At 31.3% G+C, this 18,891-nt stretch overlaps 2 protein-coding genes and 1 long non-coding RNA gene across 4 annotated transcripts in view; 1 reads left to right on the top strand and 2 right to left on the bottom strand.

Moving 5' to 3' along the window:
* The window catches only part of LOC148235200 (uncharacterized), a 52,323-nt gene extending 41,184 nt beyond the window's left edge, over positions 1-11,139 (bottom strand). Inside the window, exons 1-2 of the mRNA XM_088187252.1 lie at positions 10,837-11,139; positions 6,219-6,290 (exon numbers count right to left, since the gene is read on the bottom strand). Coding sequence (XP_088043378.1) covers positions 6,219-6,290; positions 10,837-11,013 — 249 coding nt within the window. The 5' untranslated portion in view covers positions 11,014-11,139. The remainder of the gene's footprint in view (positions 1-6,218; positions 6,291-10,836) is intronic.
* LOC148235201 (uncharacterized) lies at positions 3,777-5,785 on the top strand. Its single transcript, XR_015809837.1, has 2 exons — positions 3,777-3,851; positions 5,649-5,785. It is a non-coding gene; the product is annotated as an uncharacterized LOC148235201 (long non-coding RNA).
* Positions 11,140-13,681: 2,542 nt separating the features above from the next.
* tei (irregular chiasm C-roughest protein teiresias) overlaps positions 13,682-18,891 on the bottom strand; it is a 247,109-nt gene continuing 241,899 nt past the window's right edge. For both annotated transcript variants that reach the window (XM_088185654.1, XM_088185656.1), the window contains 2 exons: positions 17,817-17,992; positions 13,682-15,623 (listed from right to left, as the gene is read on the bottom strand). In XM_088185654.1, coding sequence (XP_088041780.1) covers positions 15,333-15,623; positions 17,817-17,992 — 467 coding nt within the window. In that variant the 3' untranslated portion in view covers positions 13,682-15,332. The remainder of the gene's footprint in view (positions 15,624-17,816; positions 17,993-18,891) is intronic.

Genomic DNA, 18,891 nt, shown 5'->3' with positions numbered 1-18,891 from the left:
TATTTTTTCATATAAAATTAAATTTTGCAAAATGCCGACAAAATCTTTGTCGGCATTTTGCAAAAGCCGACAAAGATTTTGCGTAAATTGAATATTTACGACCGAAAAGTTTTCACTGATATTGTATTGGTTAGTGCCCACACAAACTTTTATAATTATCATTAGCGTAATTTTAATAATATGACAATTTAAAAATTGCGATTATTTGACACATTTTTCGATCGCGCGCAAATATAAACCGCCGTCCGGACGGCATATCAAATTTGCGACAGTTTGGTCGCTTACTCGAAGTCGTAGGTCTCGGCCGACTTCAGTTGTAACTTCGGTTTGGACAACTTCCAGAGAGTGTAGTGCAGGCATTACGAAAAAGTGCATCATTTGAAAGCGGATTTTAAATAAAAGTCAACGTAGATAAAAACTCAATTTTCGGTGTCTGTGACGTATTTATAAAACGCTAAGATGACATTATAATATTTATTTAAATTAAATTAAGACCATCATAACAGGTTAATAATTGTATTATTTCAATACACAAAAAATATATGTATATATATATATATATATATATATATATATATATATATATATATATATATATATATATATATATATATACATATAAAGAAGCAAACAAAAAAATCATAGAATATCAAAATTAAATGATACGAAACAGACCAGCTCATCGTAGCTGACGGATGAATTTGTAACTGCCGTATATATATCATTAATAAATAAGAAAAATAACGGAGGGCCCAGGTTGGACCATTGAGGAACCCCCGCTTCGACAATTGGCTGCCATAAGTTACAAACTGTCTACGATCGCTCAAATAACTCGAGAATAACCGAGTTAAATCATCCGATTAACAGAGGTACATATTTTTTTAATAATAACCCATGACAAACCTTGTCGAAGGCCTTCTCAAAATCTGTATATATGACGTCTACTTGAATTACCGCATCAAGAGATTTTATCACCGTTTTGGTGAAAGACAAAGGTTAGTAAGAGTAGAATGGGCGGTACGAAACCCATTCTGTTGGTCCAAAAAAACTTGCCAAAAGTGATTAAAGACAAATCTATGAATAATTATTTCAAACAATTTAGAAGGAGCTTTCAACACTGCGACTGGTCTATAATTCTTTATCAATAGGGTGAGTTTTGTGCAATTCCATAGATCAGGAAATGATGATGTCTTGAGAATTAGATCAAAAATACGGTTTAGAGGAGTAGCGAGACTGACTTCGCAACCCTTCAAAATCAAATCAGGGACAGAAGAATGCACTGTCTTCAATTTATTAAAGCCGTATTTAAGATCTGAGCGCTCAGTTTCTATGATGGTCATTACTGAAGACCAAGAACAAGGAGAAGGAAGTGACAATATTCCTTGAAAACAGAACAAAAATTTACCATTTTATATTTAAAAAAATTAAAAATATTATAGAGTATTGATAAAAAAACGAATGATGCAGCTGAAATCAGCGATGGATATTATCACAGAAGCAAAAATACTGTTGTGGCGTAACCTTTAAAAATACCACAAAACGCACATTTTAACGATTATTAGCAGTTAAATCGGTTTCTCAACGGCACAATTGCAAAATCTTATATTTATTCGCTAAGCACGCGATATACAACATTGTACTCTTATTTACTCATTAAATATAAACATTATATTATGTCGTTGAAACGATGTTACTAGACCTTGCTAATATTTTATTACCGCTTCTTATTTTATCACATTTACAAGAAATCCTTCACCGGGAACAATTATTGAAACTGATAAAAAGCTGCAGCGTACACAATCGAAGAATTATCGATTTAGATTTGAAGTCAACAGAACAGACGATGTATTTATGCTAACGACGATTGAGTTTGAAGAAAATGGATACGTGAGCACGAAGCAAATGACATAAGCGTACTGCATCATTTGCGAGATTTGCAAATTCAATTTGCATGCGATTAGAATCGAGTTTTTCAAATCAGAGTCACGAACGCAACGTAATTGAAGATTACAACAATTTCCAGTTGGGATCATATTGGCTACGATCCAAAATAATCAAAAATTAGTATGTACATGGAAAGTAAAGAATATGAATATGTTAACTGACATTTTTGTCGGAAAACGACTATATTATTCACTTCACTAATAAGTGTGTTCTTTCAAATGAAAACACCCGTATTTATAGTGATATAAAACATGCCTCTATTAATCAAATAAATTATTTAACAATTGATTCTGTAGATTCAGAAGAAAAAAATGCTGTGAAAAATTAGAAAAGGCGTGAATTTATTAATTTACATTTTTATTAAATCTTCCGTTGTAACCTGACAGGCGTAAGCCCAATGCGTTACAACGGGGTAAATCTGTATCAACTGAGTAAGTCAATCCCACAAGTATGTATTAACCACCAGACTGAAAGTTTGAGAATCGGTGACATTTATATTAATAATTATAAATTATTATGTGTAATATAATTTACAACCAATAGATGTCACTGCAGCTGGGACCGGATTTTTATAATAGCACATTTTTTATTAATACAAATTCGGATGTCGCTGCCGGGGCTCGAACCCGCAACCTTAAAGTTACTAGTCTGAGACGTTACGGACTACGCTATTCCGTCCTAGATTATTATTATTATACTATTATTTATCTATATTTAATATTATTTGAAAAATATACTATAAACTATAGGTTATGTGATGCATGCTCTAAATAAAAATATAAACGCCCCATAAATTAAATAAATTGTTCGAATGCATTTAACCTACCATTGAACAAATGACATTACCGAATGATTCACCTCTACTTTTAAATAAACTAATTTTTTCGTGTCAAAAACGATAAAAATTTATGATAAAGATAAACATTTCAATTATCATTCCCAAAATAAAAATATGTATTTGTATTTGTATAAATATATCGCAACTACGAGTTCTTGCCTTATGGTCTTCTATCTCCCCTTTCGTTACATAAAAGTAAGTTTAAATAAAAACATTATTAATACTTGCGTTAAATGTTTGAAAATATAAAAATAAATTGGCAAAAGAATTTGCTAACAAATCGCAAATAAATTGTATAAATTCTGTCTGAATGACACTGAGTATTAAAGTTTCTTTTTATATAATATTGCTTCTTCAATTCGCACGTATGTCGCAATACAGAAATGACACAGTTCACATTTATTTAAAAACAATTATAATGCACACCTAAAATAGTTGAGTACCATTCCACATACATTTTACGAGCGCCTCATAGCTATCACGGAAAAAATCATTGTGTTGGGAAAGTTTGTTGAAAAGCTGGATGGTTCGTGCCAGAGGAGTGTTAGCGCTTACGCCGCGCAAGAATAAAGGAAGCGATCGCGACTCTTTAGCTCTTTGAAAGTCGCAATATATTGCCCATTATTGCGCAAATTGTGAAGCAATTATAAATTAAACTATATTTTCCATTTATTATTTGTATCCACCATATTATACAATTTGTATAGTTTATGGAAAGACGATTTAGAGATTTGATCTTTTGAAACTTGTTTTGGCTTAAATGTTTTTTTTTGTGTTTTTGACGTTTTATCCGGAACGTAGTCAAGAAAAAGTTAATTAAAGATTTATTCAAATTTTGTTTTCTCAAGTTTTTCATTAATTTTTACTACAGATCATACGTATGTTGGAGCCGCGTAGCGGGAAATTTCATGATTTAAAAAATATTTTATGGATATAGGCGTTTTAGCTGCTGCCGCCGCTTATCTGAAACACGCTATTGATTTGCGCTTTTATCGTCGTCATGTCGGGCAGCGCACATGTTGGATATTCGTGGAAATCCGCCGTGAAAGCTGTCGGTCGCCCTCATGAGGTGAGCAAACAAGCACCGAGCGATAAGCGTTATCGGCGAGCCTTTGCCTGTTTCGGATCGGGTTGTCACAGGAAAGAAAGAAAGGAAAAGAAACGGCGAGAACCAGCCACGCCATGCTCGATAACTCCGTATCCGGAACGAGCGATATGGTTTTGACCGTTGAACCCGTTCAGCGACAAACAGAAAACCCATAAAAATGTCCCACGATATGGTGTGTACGAATGTGGTTATAGAAGCCGTGTCGAAAAGCAGTACGTGTTGAGTTTTAACCATATCTTATCCAAATTATTAATTCCATTATTATAGAAAAAAAATACACGGCAGTACAATATTTTTATACTACTTATACAAAATAATCCTATGGAATATTCTCAGAATCAAAAGAAGTTCTTGAAATAACATCGTATTCGTTAGTTGCATACAAAATACTACCAAAAATAAATTTGAGAACATCAGCTAATCTATAAAACGGTCGCCAATTCGCCATTATTATGATTATTAGAGTATTAGAGTATCCATTATTCTTAATTCAAGATTTGCCTCATTTTATCTCAACGAAATATATTTTTTAAATATCATACTATTGTGCAATACATTATTAATATGTTGGATATGAAGTGTAAAATCATGCCACATTTATTTATTATATTAAAATATGACTATCATGAGGTTTCCCCAACGCGTCATGATAATATTAAAACATGTGCTCATGTAGATGCATATACACACAGCCATTTTTATCACGAATGCACATGAAACGTTTTGTAGAAGTAAAATATATATAAAAAAAAACGACAGTGGCGCAAAACTGAAAAAATATGTGCACCGTTCCACATAAATTGTTCTAGCTCTTCGTTACTATCGCCCAAAATATTTGTGTCTGACAAGCTCGCTGAGAAGATGATTAGTTAAGTGGCGTTGACGTTTTGTTTGCAACGAATAAGAATTAGGGACGTAATCGCAACTGGCAAAGTCACTTGATATTAGGGCTTCGAACCGGAAAAAGCGTTATTTTTGTCGAAAAGAAATCCGGAGCTGAACCGAAAAAAATATTGGTTCAGTCCATGTTCGAGCACAGTCATAAAAAATGCAATATTTGGAACAAATTATAATTTTTAAAGAAATCAATTTCAAACACAAATGAACAAGTACAATCATCTAGTGAAACATCCGATGAAAAGGTAGGCAATTTAGAGGATTTTTTAAGAAGTAAATAATTGGCAATAGATACACATAGATTTCCTATTTCTACAGATGTGGACATAGAATTCAGCTTTGCAGCCCTGGGTACTTAAGCCTGAACTCGGATGAGAAGGCAGGCACCAGCAGAACTTGAAGACTCAGACAGACACCCGAAGAGAGTAGCAGATTCACTCCGCCTGGCAGACTCGCTCCCACCGATAATTTTAGTTAGTGTTTTTGGCGGACGGGTGCTGTAGTAGTAAATATTGAAGTTGTATAATATTTAGTTACATGTTGTATTGAAATGATGATACGAGATTGGGGGACGAGGCGCCGTTTTTGATGCCGTTTTTGGCCATAGTATATAAATTGGCTCCCTACAGTTTCATTGACAACTATGTTGAGCATGCAATCAATTGTATTACAACGTTACCAGCAAAAATGCATAGGATACAAGTGCAGAGATGTCTGAGAAATCTCTCGGTTCTGATAAACCCCCTCCTTTTGCCAGGCGTCAGGGATATCAATGTTTTTAGCCACGCCCGAGGAAAGTAAATCATGAGCAAGACCCTATTTGGCAAGCTTTCATATTTTGTTTTTTCCTTTCATGCACAGAAATTGCAGACTACAGAGCTGCATCCCCGGAGTAAGCCAAGAGTCTGCGCTATTTCGTTCTATTGAGAGCAATGAGAGCATGCACCGCCAACCACAACCCGAATTTAGCGCGTTGACGAGGATCTGCACCTCCCCCCGTTGTATTTCATTCCCTAGTATACATGTATATTTTACTGTTATTTTTCCAAAGTAAGGAAAAATATAATGAAAAATTTAAACAGACCGCGAGTTTCTTAAATAATAATATCATCAAAACGGTACAAGCATATCTCAAATGTAAGAGGCGTAACTAATAATAGCAATTCTCGTATTTCAAAAGTCAATTTAAATATAATATTAGAATTTAATTTACAACTAATGTGCAATATGTTATTGTTCTGTGAGATTTCATTATCTAGTTAACCAATTAATTAAAAATATTACATCATTGCAAATGAGGATTATGGTCTTTTCAGCCTTCGAGAACTGTCAATAAAAGCTTATATGTATAGTATTAAAGTAATACATTTAAGATGGCGTTGTTACAAGTTAAAAGTTATTGTGTATAAAGAAACGATTGTAATTACTCACCGTTGAAGTCTGAGCGGAGTTGATTTTGTGCTGCTGTTCAATTTCAATTGCACGCTTTCGAAGAAATTTAATCTGTAAACAAAAAGCGGTAATTAATATATAATTAATGTTTTCTCACATTTTTAATTTAAATACATTACTTAATAACTTTATATGTTTAGAGATATAGAAAGAACATGTAATATATAACGGACGAAAAAAAGTAGAACGTTGTACAAATGTTTTCAAAGGTATTAAGTCGACAAAAATGGTTCTTCATTATCTAAATATCGAAGTAGCTGTTGTAATCATACTATTAAATAACTTTAAGCTATCAATGAAATGAGCTTGCTAAAATAAAAATATTGAGCAATGAGCATTAAACAATATTTCTTATATAAATTAATTGAGCGCATTTAAACAATGTGTGTTTACGTCATTAGTTTTCTTCAAGCAGGTGTACTTGTTCACAAAGTTATGATATACTTTAAAATAATAATAAAATCCCATAAAAATATCTGCCAAAGCAAGATTTAAAACATTAAAATCCAATGACATAAAATTAGCTTAAATAACATTCACTGCTACTAAAGTTAAGCAATGAAGAATTTATACAAGTAAACAGCATCATAAAATAGACATGCATCTAAACAGGCCGATATATCTAAGCAAAAACAAAATAGTTTGTAATAAAACTTGTAAAATATACAAGATATTCGATCAATTATTTCCAATATTGAAATAGTCCAAAGACCAATTAAAAATATTGAGGTGCATCACAGGTGTCTCATAGTTTGTGAGAAACAAGACGTTTTTTTTTGAGAACTTTATGTAAGAACGGTAAAAAGAGTAACAATTCGGCAATATATTTCAATATATTGTGGTAATGAGACAAAAAGAGAGTTGATGTATAGAGAAAAAAAGGCATACGGTTAAAGCGTTACAGGTCCAATGATTTGTCAGAAAAAAACATTAATATATAGCCAATAAGTTGTATTTTATTTTAAATCTCTATCATTCATACCGAAAAATTTACGTTTATATGTAGTCTAAAAAAATTTTTATGAATGCATTTAAAATGTATAAACGCATCATATTATATTAAAATTAATCATGAAAATGCAATCAAAAATAAAATCTACGATTAATAGTAATTTATAGTAAACATCTCTTATGTAGTTGATTTAAAATAAATGTCACATGAAGCTAGGTAAGACACAAAAATAAAATAAAATGTTATAACGGACACGTTAACAACTCATGCTTTTTAAACACCGGGTGTTTTCTTATCTGCATATTTGAATTGTGATAAAACGAGATAATGTAACCCCACGTTTACAAGCTAAACATAGAAAGCCCTGAAATAATACAGCCAACTAGGTAACTTCGAAAATTTTCAATTTATACAATACTTGATTAATAAACATGTAATAGGTGTCTCTAATCACATAAAATGAACAATTCATCTTCTTCAAAACTATACAAATATAAATCGATTATTATATTTGTTCTGGCAAATTGGAACCGTTGCTTAGATAAAGTCATATAGATATCATTTTATTGATATATAATCCAGCAATGGTTCCATCAGGTTTGGCTCGGTATTTTCGAGTGGTCGGTAAACAATCGGCTATTTTTCATTAAATCATTTTAGAGCGAAACGAGCCAAATATTGAAGTGAGAAGCTAATACATATTGTGTGAGTTACTATCTACCACAAAATTTATAGGTCGTATGCAATATGAACACGTGTTCATCCTGAATATGATTCTCAAAATACAATGTAATATTATACGATTAGTGTAAATATTATAAATTTAACACAGCTCATTCTATTATGACTTACAGTTGGGAGATTGATATTACTTGTGTCACAATTCAAATCTTTTATGATCTATGTGATAAATCTATCTTCTTATTGAATGACTTTCTAAAATGAGAACGACAGAAACTTTCTTTAGATTTTAAAATTTCCCGTTTTCCTCTAAATTCAACTCTGCATTAGTCTGTTAAGCAAGAGTTGAAAATATTTTAGCTCTTGGACTATTAAAAAACACTGCGAAATATATATTTAATTAACTGTTTGTTACTCAGCGAATTTTTTTAATAATACTTTCTACTTTTGCAATGAAATGTTGATGTCACTATTTGGTCAATAATGCTCGAACAGAACTCTCTAGTCCACTTGTGCATTTGCTAGAGTAACATACATGTATCACCATACTGGTGCTGATACAATGGCAACTTTTCAAACTAACTCACTCTTTTAAGTTTTCTATGTTTTTAAATATTCATTTAAATGATTTGGAAGCCTGCTATTAGAAAATACTGTCATATAATATTGGAGTTCGTGGCCGATTGATGCTTTATTGTACAAATGTAAGTTTATACCGATACAATAACCATGCAGTTGTCAGTATTGGGCGGCAGTGTTGAATGAGGAAAAGTCTCGCAGTTGTGAAAATCGAGTTTCTCTGGATTCAGCTTCCTCGTGGCCGAGTCAGTAAATTAATGTTTGCTGAGAGTAAATTTGTTTGTAAGCGATGCTTGTTAGTGAGTGGTGCTATGACCATGTAGCAAGTCATTGATAATAGTTATTTGATGAAGCTTGGAAGAATGGGAGAAAAGGGTTATTTAGGACCAATCGTGTAATTGTTAAATTCCCTCTCCGTTACATTTCTTAGTGAAAGCGTAACTTCCAGAAAGCCATTTGTGGGTGATAATTCGATAATTACAAAGAATACACACAACAAAGACATAGCGCATGACCATGTTAACTAAAATGTTTGTAGAAAACGAGTTATAATATTAATTAAATAGCATCTTTACAATAAAACTTTGTATTTTTTTTATAAATTAAAAAAAGGCAATTGAACAGGGAATTATTTCAAGAGATGTGTATTTAAATAAATACTTTGTTCCATAAAACTAATCGTTTGTGCATTACAGTAATAAAAAAATAAACATTAAATAATTATTTTATTTGTAGTGTGCACTAAAACGAATGATTTGTGCATTAGAATATTAAAAAATAGGCATTATCAGTAACAGTTTGCTTTTCAAACCCAAACCTAACCTAAACAAATTAATATAAAGGATATTCAACAACTATAATTAGTTTTACAACTTTCATTAGATTAGGTTTGGGTTTGAACAGTAAGCAGAGGTTTCGCAACTGTTACAGTAAAGTAATATTTACAAAAATATGAATTTAATTTTACTAATTACACCAGTTAAAATGCATCAAGCAATTGATTTATAATTTCACTGGTTAATATCAGTGAAACTGTATTTATTCACTGCGCGGATGATCCAGAAATCACAGAACATCGCTAATGCACAGCTTATTTCTTTTATTGCACATATTATTTGTTTTAGGTCACATTATATTTTTTGGAAACTACATATTGTCTATGTATGTTATAACATTATAAGCAAAAATGTTTGTTTTTGTATTTTATGTAGCATAACTTAAAAAATATTATATATTCTGTACCACTCAAAATAAAATATAGCTCATATGTGTATATAAACATATTAAAAAATCAACGCAATAATATTTTTTAAATGTGTAAATATAAAATACATACATTTTTTTCTAGTTAAGGAACGAGGCAGTTCAGTTTCTAGTTTAAATAAAACTTTTTTAAATCACAGTTTCTTAAGTATATACAATCAAAGAACAAAGATTTGCTCTTAAAAATTGTGAATTGTATAAAAAATACCACTGAACGACCGATCATAACGTTTAATCGTTTTGACTTACCGCAAGTTTTTAAAGTTACTATAAAATGATGTTGCAAGTCCAGAGTTTCCAAAATATTCCTTAAATGATAGTAAGGTATACCATTATATACAAAGCTAATGGGACTGAAGTACACGTTTTATCGATACAAATAATTTTACAAGCTGTGTTTATTTCAGATGGACGCAACTAGCAATATATATATATATATAAAACTTTTCTCCGTACGTTCAGTGACTTTGCTAAAAAATAAAATTACTCAAGTAGCCAACAGTTATTTTTAGAAAAAGGACGCACAATAAAGAAATCAGAATTAATTTATTCAGCACAAATATTTTTAATCGTACAATTTCAAATATTACATCCATAGTATTTATATTTTAAAAAATATGAGGAACATAATCAATTCACGAGTCATCAGTCTAGTGATATGCAGTCTCAAATAAGATACTTAGTATAAAGTACTATAATAAGTATAAATATAATGTACTAATGTAATGTAAAAAATTGATCACATAATTATATCTACTTTTCATTTACAATTGTGTTTATATTGCAATGACTACTATTCAAATGATACATGCATACATTAATGTAATCATGTGACTGTTGCGCAAGAACATTTATAACTACCTTACTAATACATGGTCGTATTTATGTTGTATTTCTTATAGCATACTTATATTTTGTACATAAATTAGATAATATGTGTTATTGGAAATATACTTAAGATTATGAAATATAGATAAACAATGATTAAATATAGGTTTTATACGCATATTTAGAATAATAATATTCCAATTGTGAAATTGTACGATAAGCCAGCTGACCTAACCTCAAAACCAAAAATGACAGCTTACTGACAGTTATCGGTATTGACGTTTTAGCGCTCACCTCGAATTCCTGTTTTGCGCAATTCATCTCAAGCTCTTTTATCTGCGTCTTGGCTGTGTTCAGCTGCGCGAATGGGTCGTCATCTTCGATTATACCCTCAGAAAGCACTTCTGTCGCGAAATTACTGATCTGACCTTTGAGGGTCGACAGGCTTTGGTTCAGGTTCAACCACGACATTTTGGTCTTCAATTTATCTCGGGTGATATTTTCGAAATGGCAACCCGGCAAAATAAGCTTTAATTAGTAAACAATTGGCAATTGTGCTTTGTTGGCAAACAGCAACCATCGCTGTCATCCGAGTACGGCCATAAACACGTCGGCCATGAACTCATATATTTAGTTTTAATAAAACAACGGTTAAAAAACAAATAAAAAATTATCTATATTAATTTAAAAATATTAATAATAAAGAAATATTATATTTGTATTAATTTATATACAACATTTTAATAATAATATTTGAATGTGGAGGTGGGGTAATATCGAGCAAATAATAATAATTTATATTTCTAAAAATGTAGTTTTACCTTATATGTATTAGATGATTTAAAAACATTATATTGCTAACCACGATATATTAAAAAATAATTGATAAACAGCTAGATTATGGGGAATAAACAAACAAGAAAAATGATAATTGCACTTTTCTATAGAAAGCAAATACGTAGTTTATTTGAACGTGTTAAACTACGAAGTTAGCATGCATTAGTTAAAAATATATTTTGAGATTTATCTCAATAAAATCGCTTTTGTGCATTTATAGACTTTAGGAGAATAAAAGTGTTATTTTATTTTATAAATCTGTATAACGATTAGGTAAAACAAAATTTATTTTTACTTTGGGGTTTGAATACAGTTGGTGCATATGGAGCAGGAACAGATATAGTATAGTAACTTGCAGCACGAAGGGGGCATCTATCTCCATCTCTCGTCGTTGTAGCATTAAACTGTGAGTAAATAGCTACAAACAGTCTTCGAAATTTTATTGCAAAATCACACTCCGAAGTGATTTGAATACACACGATGGAATCAAGATGTACAGTGGCATACGGTATTCTATGGTAATCAGATTTCTTACATATTAATAAAGGACACTAAAAATAAAAAGCTTATCTCGATTTTTTTGTTTGAAAACAACAAATTAATGCGTGAGCTAAAAAAATAATATTTCATATTTTTTTGTTCTGTGGCGGCATTCTGACAGCTCACAGTGCTGCCACACCGCCGCTCAATTTGGGAAGCGGGTGTTTTTAAGAACTGGCAACATTCACTCTCTCTCGCCATGGCCAAGGATTTGCTCGCAGCGTCCCCGCTAGCTCTCCAAAAAAGGTCGTTTTATTAAATATCAATCAGAACCTACATGCGCTACAGTTCAAAGGCCATCAAGGAAATTTTTGTTCGATGACAATAAAGGAGGATTGATTGTTGTGGGTGCTAAAAAAGTCTTCTTGGACATTTTTGTTTAAGGAGGACAAAGAAGCACAAAATAAGGACAAAGGAGGAAGTCTCGTCCCCTTAGGTATTATCGTGTTGATCTTGTAAGCGCCCTAAGTCACAATTGTTGTGCAACAGCGTTGTGTTTTTTTGAGAAAATCTGTCTGCCAGTTTGAGCCATGTCGAGTGCTTATCGAGTTGCTGCTTACAACACTAAACAATGTCCCTGTGGTGGAGACATGGTCGAAAATCATAAACGACTATTTCCGTCGAGGCCACCGCCTTATAATAATAAAATAAAGTTCGTACCTCTAATTAATATTGCTAGGGGGGAGTTTTGTGAGGGAACACAAGTTATGACAGGAGCAATCGACCTTCACTTCACAGTCGTATCAGGTCGAGAGTTTCGGCCTATTGGCAACGACGATCTTTACCCGATTGAACTAAGCTCAATATTCTACCCGATTTTTTTTTGTGAGGGGAAGAAGTTTTCAAAATACATTAACAACCGTGTCCAGTGATAATGTGGGTATCTTACACACTAGAACCCATATTGTATCATCAATTGACGTAATGACATGCATTTTTCTGACAAAATTCAAGAGGGGGGGCGTGAATTCCCCTACCTGCCTCCTTCTTAAATGTCGTTCCTGTGGACTTGGACCTAAATTCTACGACTTTTTAAGGCAAAACTCCTAAGAACCCTTCATATCAGCGGTGAGGATAGTCGGGGTGGTTGCCTTCTGCGGCGCTTTTTTTCTGTTTTTCTGGTCATTACGATTGTCTTATATGCCATCTACGCTAGCCACGCTTGTTCATCCCTCAGCATGGTCGGGACCATATTTTACGACGACAATTTTCTTCTTCTTTTGATACGGACCTTACATGTTTCTACGTTGAGCATCTAAACAAGGTGTGGTAAGCGTCGTCGAGGGCTTCCCCACAATGGTGAAATTTGACTGTTTCCTCGTTGCCTATTATATAGAGAGATGTTATGTGGGCACTTGGTTCAAATAATTCTATATGGGTTGTCGCGAGTGATGGTACGTGGTCTCAAGCATTTATAACTTTTCTGGAGGCAAAATTATGAAGAACAATACGGTTGATAGATCCGATACAGGGACACCGAAGCAAAACGTTATTACAGGGCAGACTTTCCTCAGTGGCAGCAGAACATCAGCGCCTTACCAGCGATTGGCGCTTCTCTCTTTCTTCTTTATATCATGTAATATCAGTAAAATATGCATTGTCGGCACCATAAATGCATATCCCACCACATACATATATTAAAATATTGATATTACTCACGAGAAAAATATATGTCACGGGTTTAGGGGAGAGGGTGGGGGATTTTCTAGCGTTATTGTAACACCTTGCATATTATTATTGATGTAAATAAAACACAGGAGTATTTTAGAAAAATCACAATTTTGTTTTATTTTTAATTAACAACAAGGTATATAATTAACAATATGAATGACTATACTGTTTTAATACTTTTTTAAAGGTCATATTATAAAAAAATATAACCATCGATTACAAATTAAGCTGTTTTATGAAACAATTAACAATTTTTTTGTAATAAATATATAAAAATACATGGAAAGTATACTGTATTCTGAGTTCTACGATAGGGGAAAAATCAATTAAAAGTAAAGATAATTAAGTTATAGATGAGAGGAATGATTAATATGGTAATGCACAATTCAGTAAAATTATTTTATATATTATAATGATAGCGATATAAGTAAGGATAGATACACTAGATAATGTAAGATAAGGTTATATTGTGGAATAATAATATTCTTTATACATATTATTTATGAAAAGTAAGACGTTTAATCAAAAATGATCAGAGGAAGGTGTTTAAAGTCGAAGAGATGGAAGGTTTTAAAATAGAAGACAGTCTGCAGGAATGTTGGATTATTCTGGATTTGGGAGAGACAAGGAGGAATTTTACAACATTTTAACATCATAATCATTTTTTCACTTCGATACATATTTTCATATTTCAACAGATTATATTGTAGCGTATATAAAAAATAAAATTTCATTTACACATTTATATTATTTTGTACAATCGTTAATGATTACAATATTTACGTACAGTTTTAATACAATTTTTAAAACCTGCAGTTTCAACTTTGGCAAATATCGTATTGCTATTCCAAAATATAATACGTCGTTCATGCAAATATAATTTACTCTTCGTCGTCGGATATATAATTCACATCTATTTATAATATATTTATCGTACATTATAATAATATTTTACATATTGTATAAGGTTAATATCATTCACATGTATTTAGGAATAACATCCATGGTAATTTATCATACATTGCGTAACTTCTAAACATTTTGGACTAGATTGAGAGTATTTTATTTCAATACGATATTGGTATATATGAAATTTATGATATTTTCAAGATTTTCTGTTATTGTTGATTTTGAAGACAATTTAAATAACATTATAAAGTTTTTATTTTAGATTTTTATTACCAACCAATATTATTGCTGTGTTTATTGACGAGAGAATGCCATACATGGAGATATTTTTAAGGTGTAGGACATTTAATTAGTGTAATTTTCAAATGTTGTTGGTTTTTTAAAAGGCATTGTATCTTTATACAATAATCTCATAATGTTGTATTTTGTAAGTGAAATTGTAAATATGTTTATACAAAACTACAAATAATTCATATGCTTAATAATATTGTAGACATTTTTTAGGTGAACTGTTTTTATTGCAACTCATGTTACTGTTTCGTATATTTATATATGTATGATTAAAAAAATATGATCATATTTGAGAAAAAAGTCTACAATATCATTGTATACTACGTTACAATTAAAAAACATTGAGACATTCAATATGTATATAACATGAAACATTACACTTTGAAGAATACTATGAAATCTTTGTAATTCAAATAATTTTATCCACATGGAACAGAGGATCATAGTTCGTACATATTTATTACTAATTAGTCTCCTTTTGTTTGTGTTTCTCGGGAACTTTTTTATATGAACACACAGTTTGTATATAATAACATCATCATTTATCTCATTTCATTTGGTTGAAACAGTATTTTGGTTACAGTAATAAAAAATATGCTGCACAATATATGGGTATTCGTTAAGTTTGGTGTTGTGGCTCCGTTGATGCCGAGCCAGTCGTTGAAGATGCTTTCCGTCTTGGACACTTTTCTAGTGGCAGTCACAGCCAATTGAAAGACGGCTTCTTTGGAACCGAGCGCGTTCCTGACCAGCAATGAAAATTCACCATTGTGTTGAAGGCCAGCCGATTCGATAGTCAACTGAGCTATGCTACAACCAGGAGCAGATGCGTTCTAAAAAAATAACAATTTTATTATACAAATTATACATATATTACATTATTGTTATGTAAGATTAACAATTGTTTAATATAAATATTATTTGATCAAGAATGTATAGCAATATGAATATATACATATATTATATACGAGGCATGTATTCAAAGTTTTGAGAATTTTATTCCGATATTAAATTACTATGCAAGAATTGATAATGATTACTTTGTTACAGTTGTTTGCTAGATATACTTTTGCAGGTCTATTATTATTCTTCATATAGAAGATGAGTATCAGGACCTTACATATCATTCAGCACTTGTAATGTGTTTTTGGTAACGTAGCACAAGCTTCAAAGACAATGAGTGTAGCGATTGACCAAACATTGCAGTCAATGAAAATCATTGCTGCTGCATGCTAACTAATGATGTGTAATATGGATATGCCTAATCGGAAGATCTCCAATAAAGTGGGCATTAGTTGCAGAAAAGTCAATGAGAGTAATTGGAAAATTCACGGAGTGATCATTTGTGGTGACTTCTTTGTGCAACATATGTCACAGTTTTTGGAAACAAATAATCACGGCTTATGATACCTGAGTACTATACTTCAATCTTGAAGCAAAATATCAGTCAAAGCAGTGGCAGTAATCAGAAGATGTTAAAGCTCGTACAATTTCCTCTATTCGGAAGGTGATGATTACAGTATTCTGAGATTGTATAAGGATAATTCCAGAAGGGGCTTTAATAAATAGTAAATATTAATCGGATCTTAGTGGATGACTACATCTTTGATCAATAAGCAACCAGGGAAGTTGCACGCTCAATCCTTATTGTAACATGATAATGCAAAACTGTGTGCTGCTAATCTAAAAAGAAGCGTCCAACTGTCGGATAATAAAAAAAAATACATTCACAAAAAAAGAAAGAGCGGTAAATGAGTAGATAATATTCACAAAAGATTTCCAAACAGATTTAGGTGCTTGTGAGGGGTAGATACAGTTAGAAACCCCGGAGCTATACTAGCAATACCCTCAGTATTGCTAGTATAGAGAGGAGTGGCATCGAAAGGACTTTTCGGCATTTATTTTACAATGATATAATTTAATCCAAAAATTAGCATATACAAAGGCTAACCCCTGTCGCATTGCTAATTTGCCATCACATATATGTCTTAACGTTAAAAAATTTAGTATTAATTTAAAAGATTTGTGAATAAACAAGAAAATTGCAAGTTATTAGAAGTTTGTTAATATCCCTTGTACATATTTACATATATATGTGCATATATATTATGTTTATTAAATTATTTTAGAAAATTAGTATATTCTAAACTATAATTCTCAAAGTTTTGCTGTCTTACTAAAAACTTGTAAATGACACATCCTAGTGATATGATTTTTCAAATATATGTACATATAATTTTTAAAACAATTCAACTTATAGTTAAATACCTAAATATTTTTTAAATTACAACAATATTGTATCATAAATATGTTTTAAAAACAAATGGCTTGAAAAATGAGCAAACTTGCACAATTAATGTTATAGACGATGCGATTACTTTCTCAATTAAAAAGATGATGTCGTTTGCTGTACATTCATTTTACTCACTAGACAAGATAATGGACGAAAGAGAAGCTACAACTTATATAAATAGTTGAGTCCTAAAATTTCCATATGCACGGTGGATTACCACAATATAATCTAACCTACAAGGTTGGTAGCTCTATTATGCTGATAAGGAATTTAGATGTACCAAAGCTGTACAATAGAAGGTGGTTGATAAATATGTGATTATTTTGACCCCAGATATACATATGTACATATGTATATCCGGGGTCAAAATAAATAATGCCTATTTTTATTAAAAAAGTATGACTTATACTGTTTTACTTATAAGAAAGAGTGTTATTATGAAAATAAATAATATAAAACAATAAATTCAACAGGAATTAAACGCTTCTTTTGTAAATTCAAATACTTGGATTTTTAAAAATGATTTAATAATCCAATTAGATTATGATTATTGTATCATTAATCAAAGGCTCAAAAGTTAAGTATTATAAATGAATTTGGTAGTCGAGTCACTTTTTATCAAGGTGTGCTGTTTATATTATAATAAAGTAAGAATGTTTAGCTTTTATAATATGCATTAAAGTATTTTTAAGAGCTTTGTTTTAAATATGTATAAGCAAAATTAATAACTTACAGTTGCATTATGAGCCAAAATTTGCCCCGTCTGCTCTCCTAATTTGATTAGCCTCTCGGATGATATCCATAAGACACGAGTGGGTGCAGGATTAGCGCAATATTCTGCTGAAAATGTAGCACTTTGCCCTTCCGAGACGAGTATTGTCTTGTTCGCGGGGGATACTGTTGGTCCACCTGTGAATAATATAATAATAAATGAAATTATTAACACGCACAGTGAAGTGAAAATTAGAATTCATAGAGAGAATAATATAATAAATAGCAAACATTAACATATTTTAATATTAACGTTATAATCTGCAGCCTTATATTTTATACATTATAAAATCATATTAATAAGTTGTACAGTATAGACTTTAGATAATTGTCTTTATTGACTTTTTATATTAGTAATTTCGTGATCATTTGATTCTGCATTCAATCATTGTCAACTATTCGTTGCAGTTAATGATTCTATTCAATAGGGAAGTTTAATCGTTTTGAATTAATAAAAAATATATTAATTATTATTAATAACCATTTTCCAGTTTTTTCATAGGTAGTGAGAAATAGTCATGACACTAATACCTCGGTCACATTGGATAGCTTAACTGTTGTATGTAGATTACTTCCACTATTACTCGCAATTGTTCTTCATTTACAATTGCTTGGGGTCTTCCTTCAGGCTTATTGTAGAGATTCATATTGCCGGAGCAATTTTTTTCAAATCATAATTGATTAGTTCTCAAACTAACAGACCCATCTTCAATTCCCATACCAAGAACTACATATTTATATATTAGCAATCTGACCATCAGAACGTGATAGGTTTCCCCAATGCGTCATGATGGTCTTTATATAAAATAGTTCAAACATTTCATACTTATATTATATGTCAGCTCAAACATTCACTTATTTAAACAGCACATTAAATGTTTATTTATACAACTAAAGATTTACAAAATGTTACTTGGATATGAATCATCTCTTTGTAGTTATTGGGTTGTGCAAACTCAAAGTTTGCACAACCCAATGATATATATAATAGTGGTTGTGCAAAGATTTGATGACAAGGTGATTTTGGATTCTATGTT

The sequence above is a fragment of the Plectrocnemia conspersa genome, unplaced genomic scaffold (assembly GCF_051122295.1).
Source record: "Plectrocnemia conspersa isolate PC_06_02 unplaced genomic scaffold, ASM5112229v1 ptg000005l, whole genome shotgun sequence".
NCBI classification, from domain to species: Eukaryota; Metazoa; Arthropoda; class Insecta; order Trichoptera; family Polycentropodidae; genus Plectrocnemia; species Plectrocnemia conspersa.
This window is presented reverse-complemented; position numbering and strand designations above follow the sequence as displayed.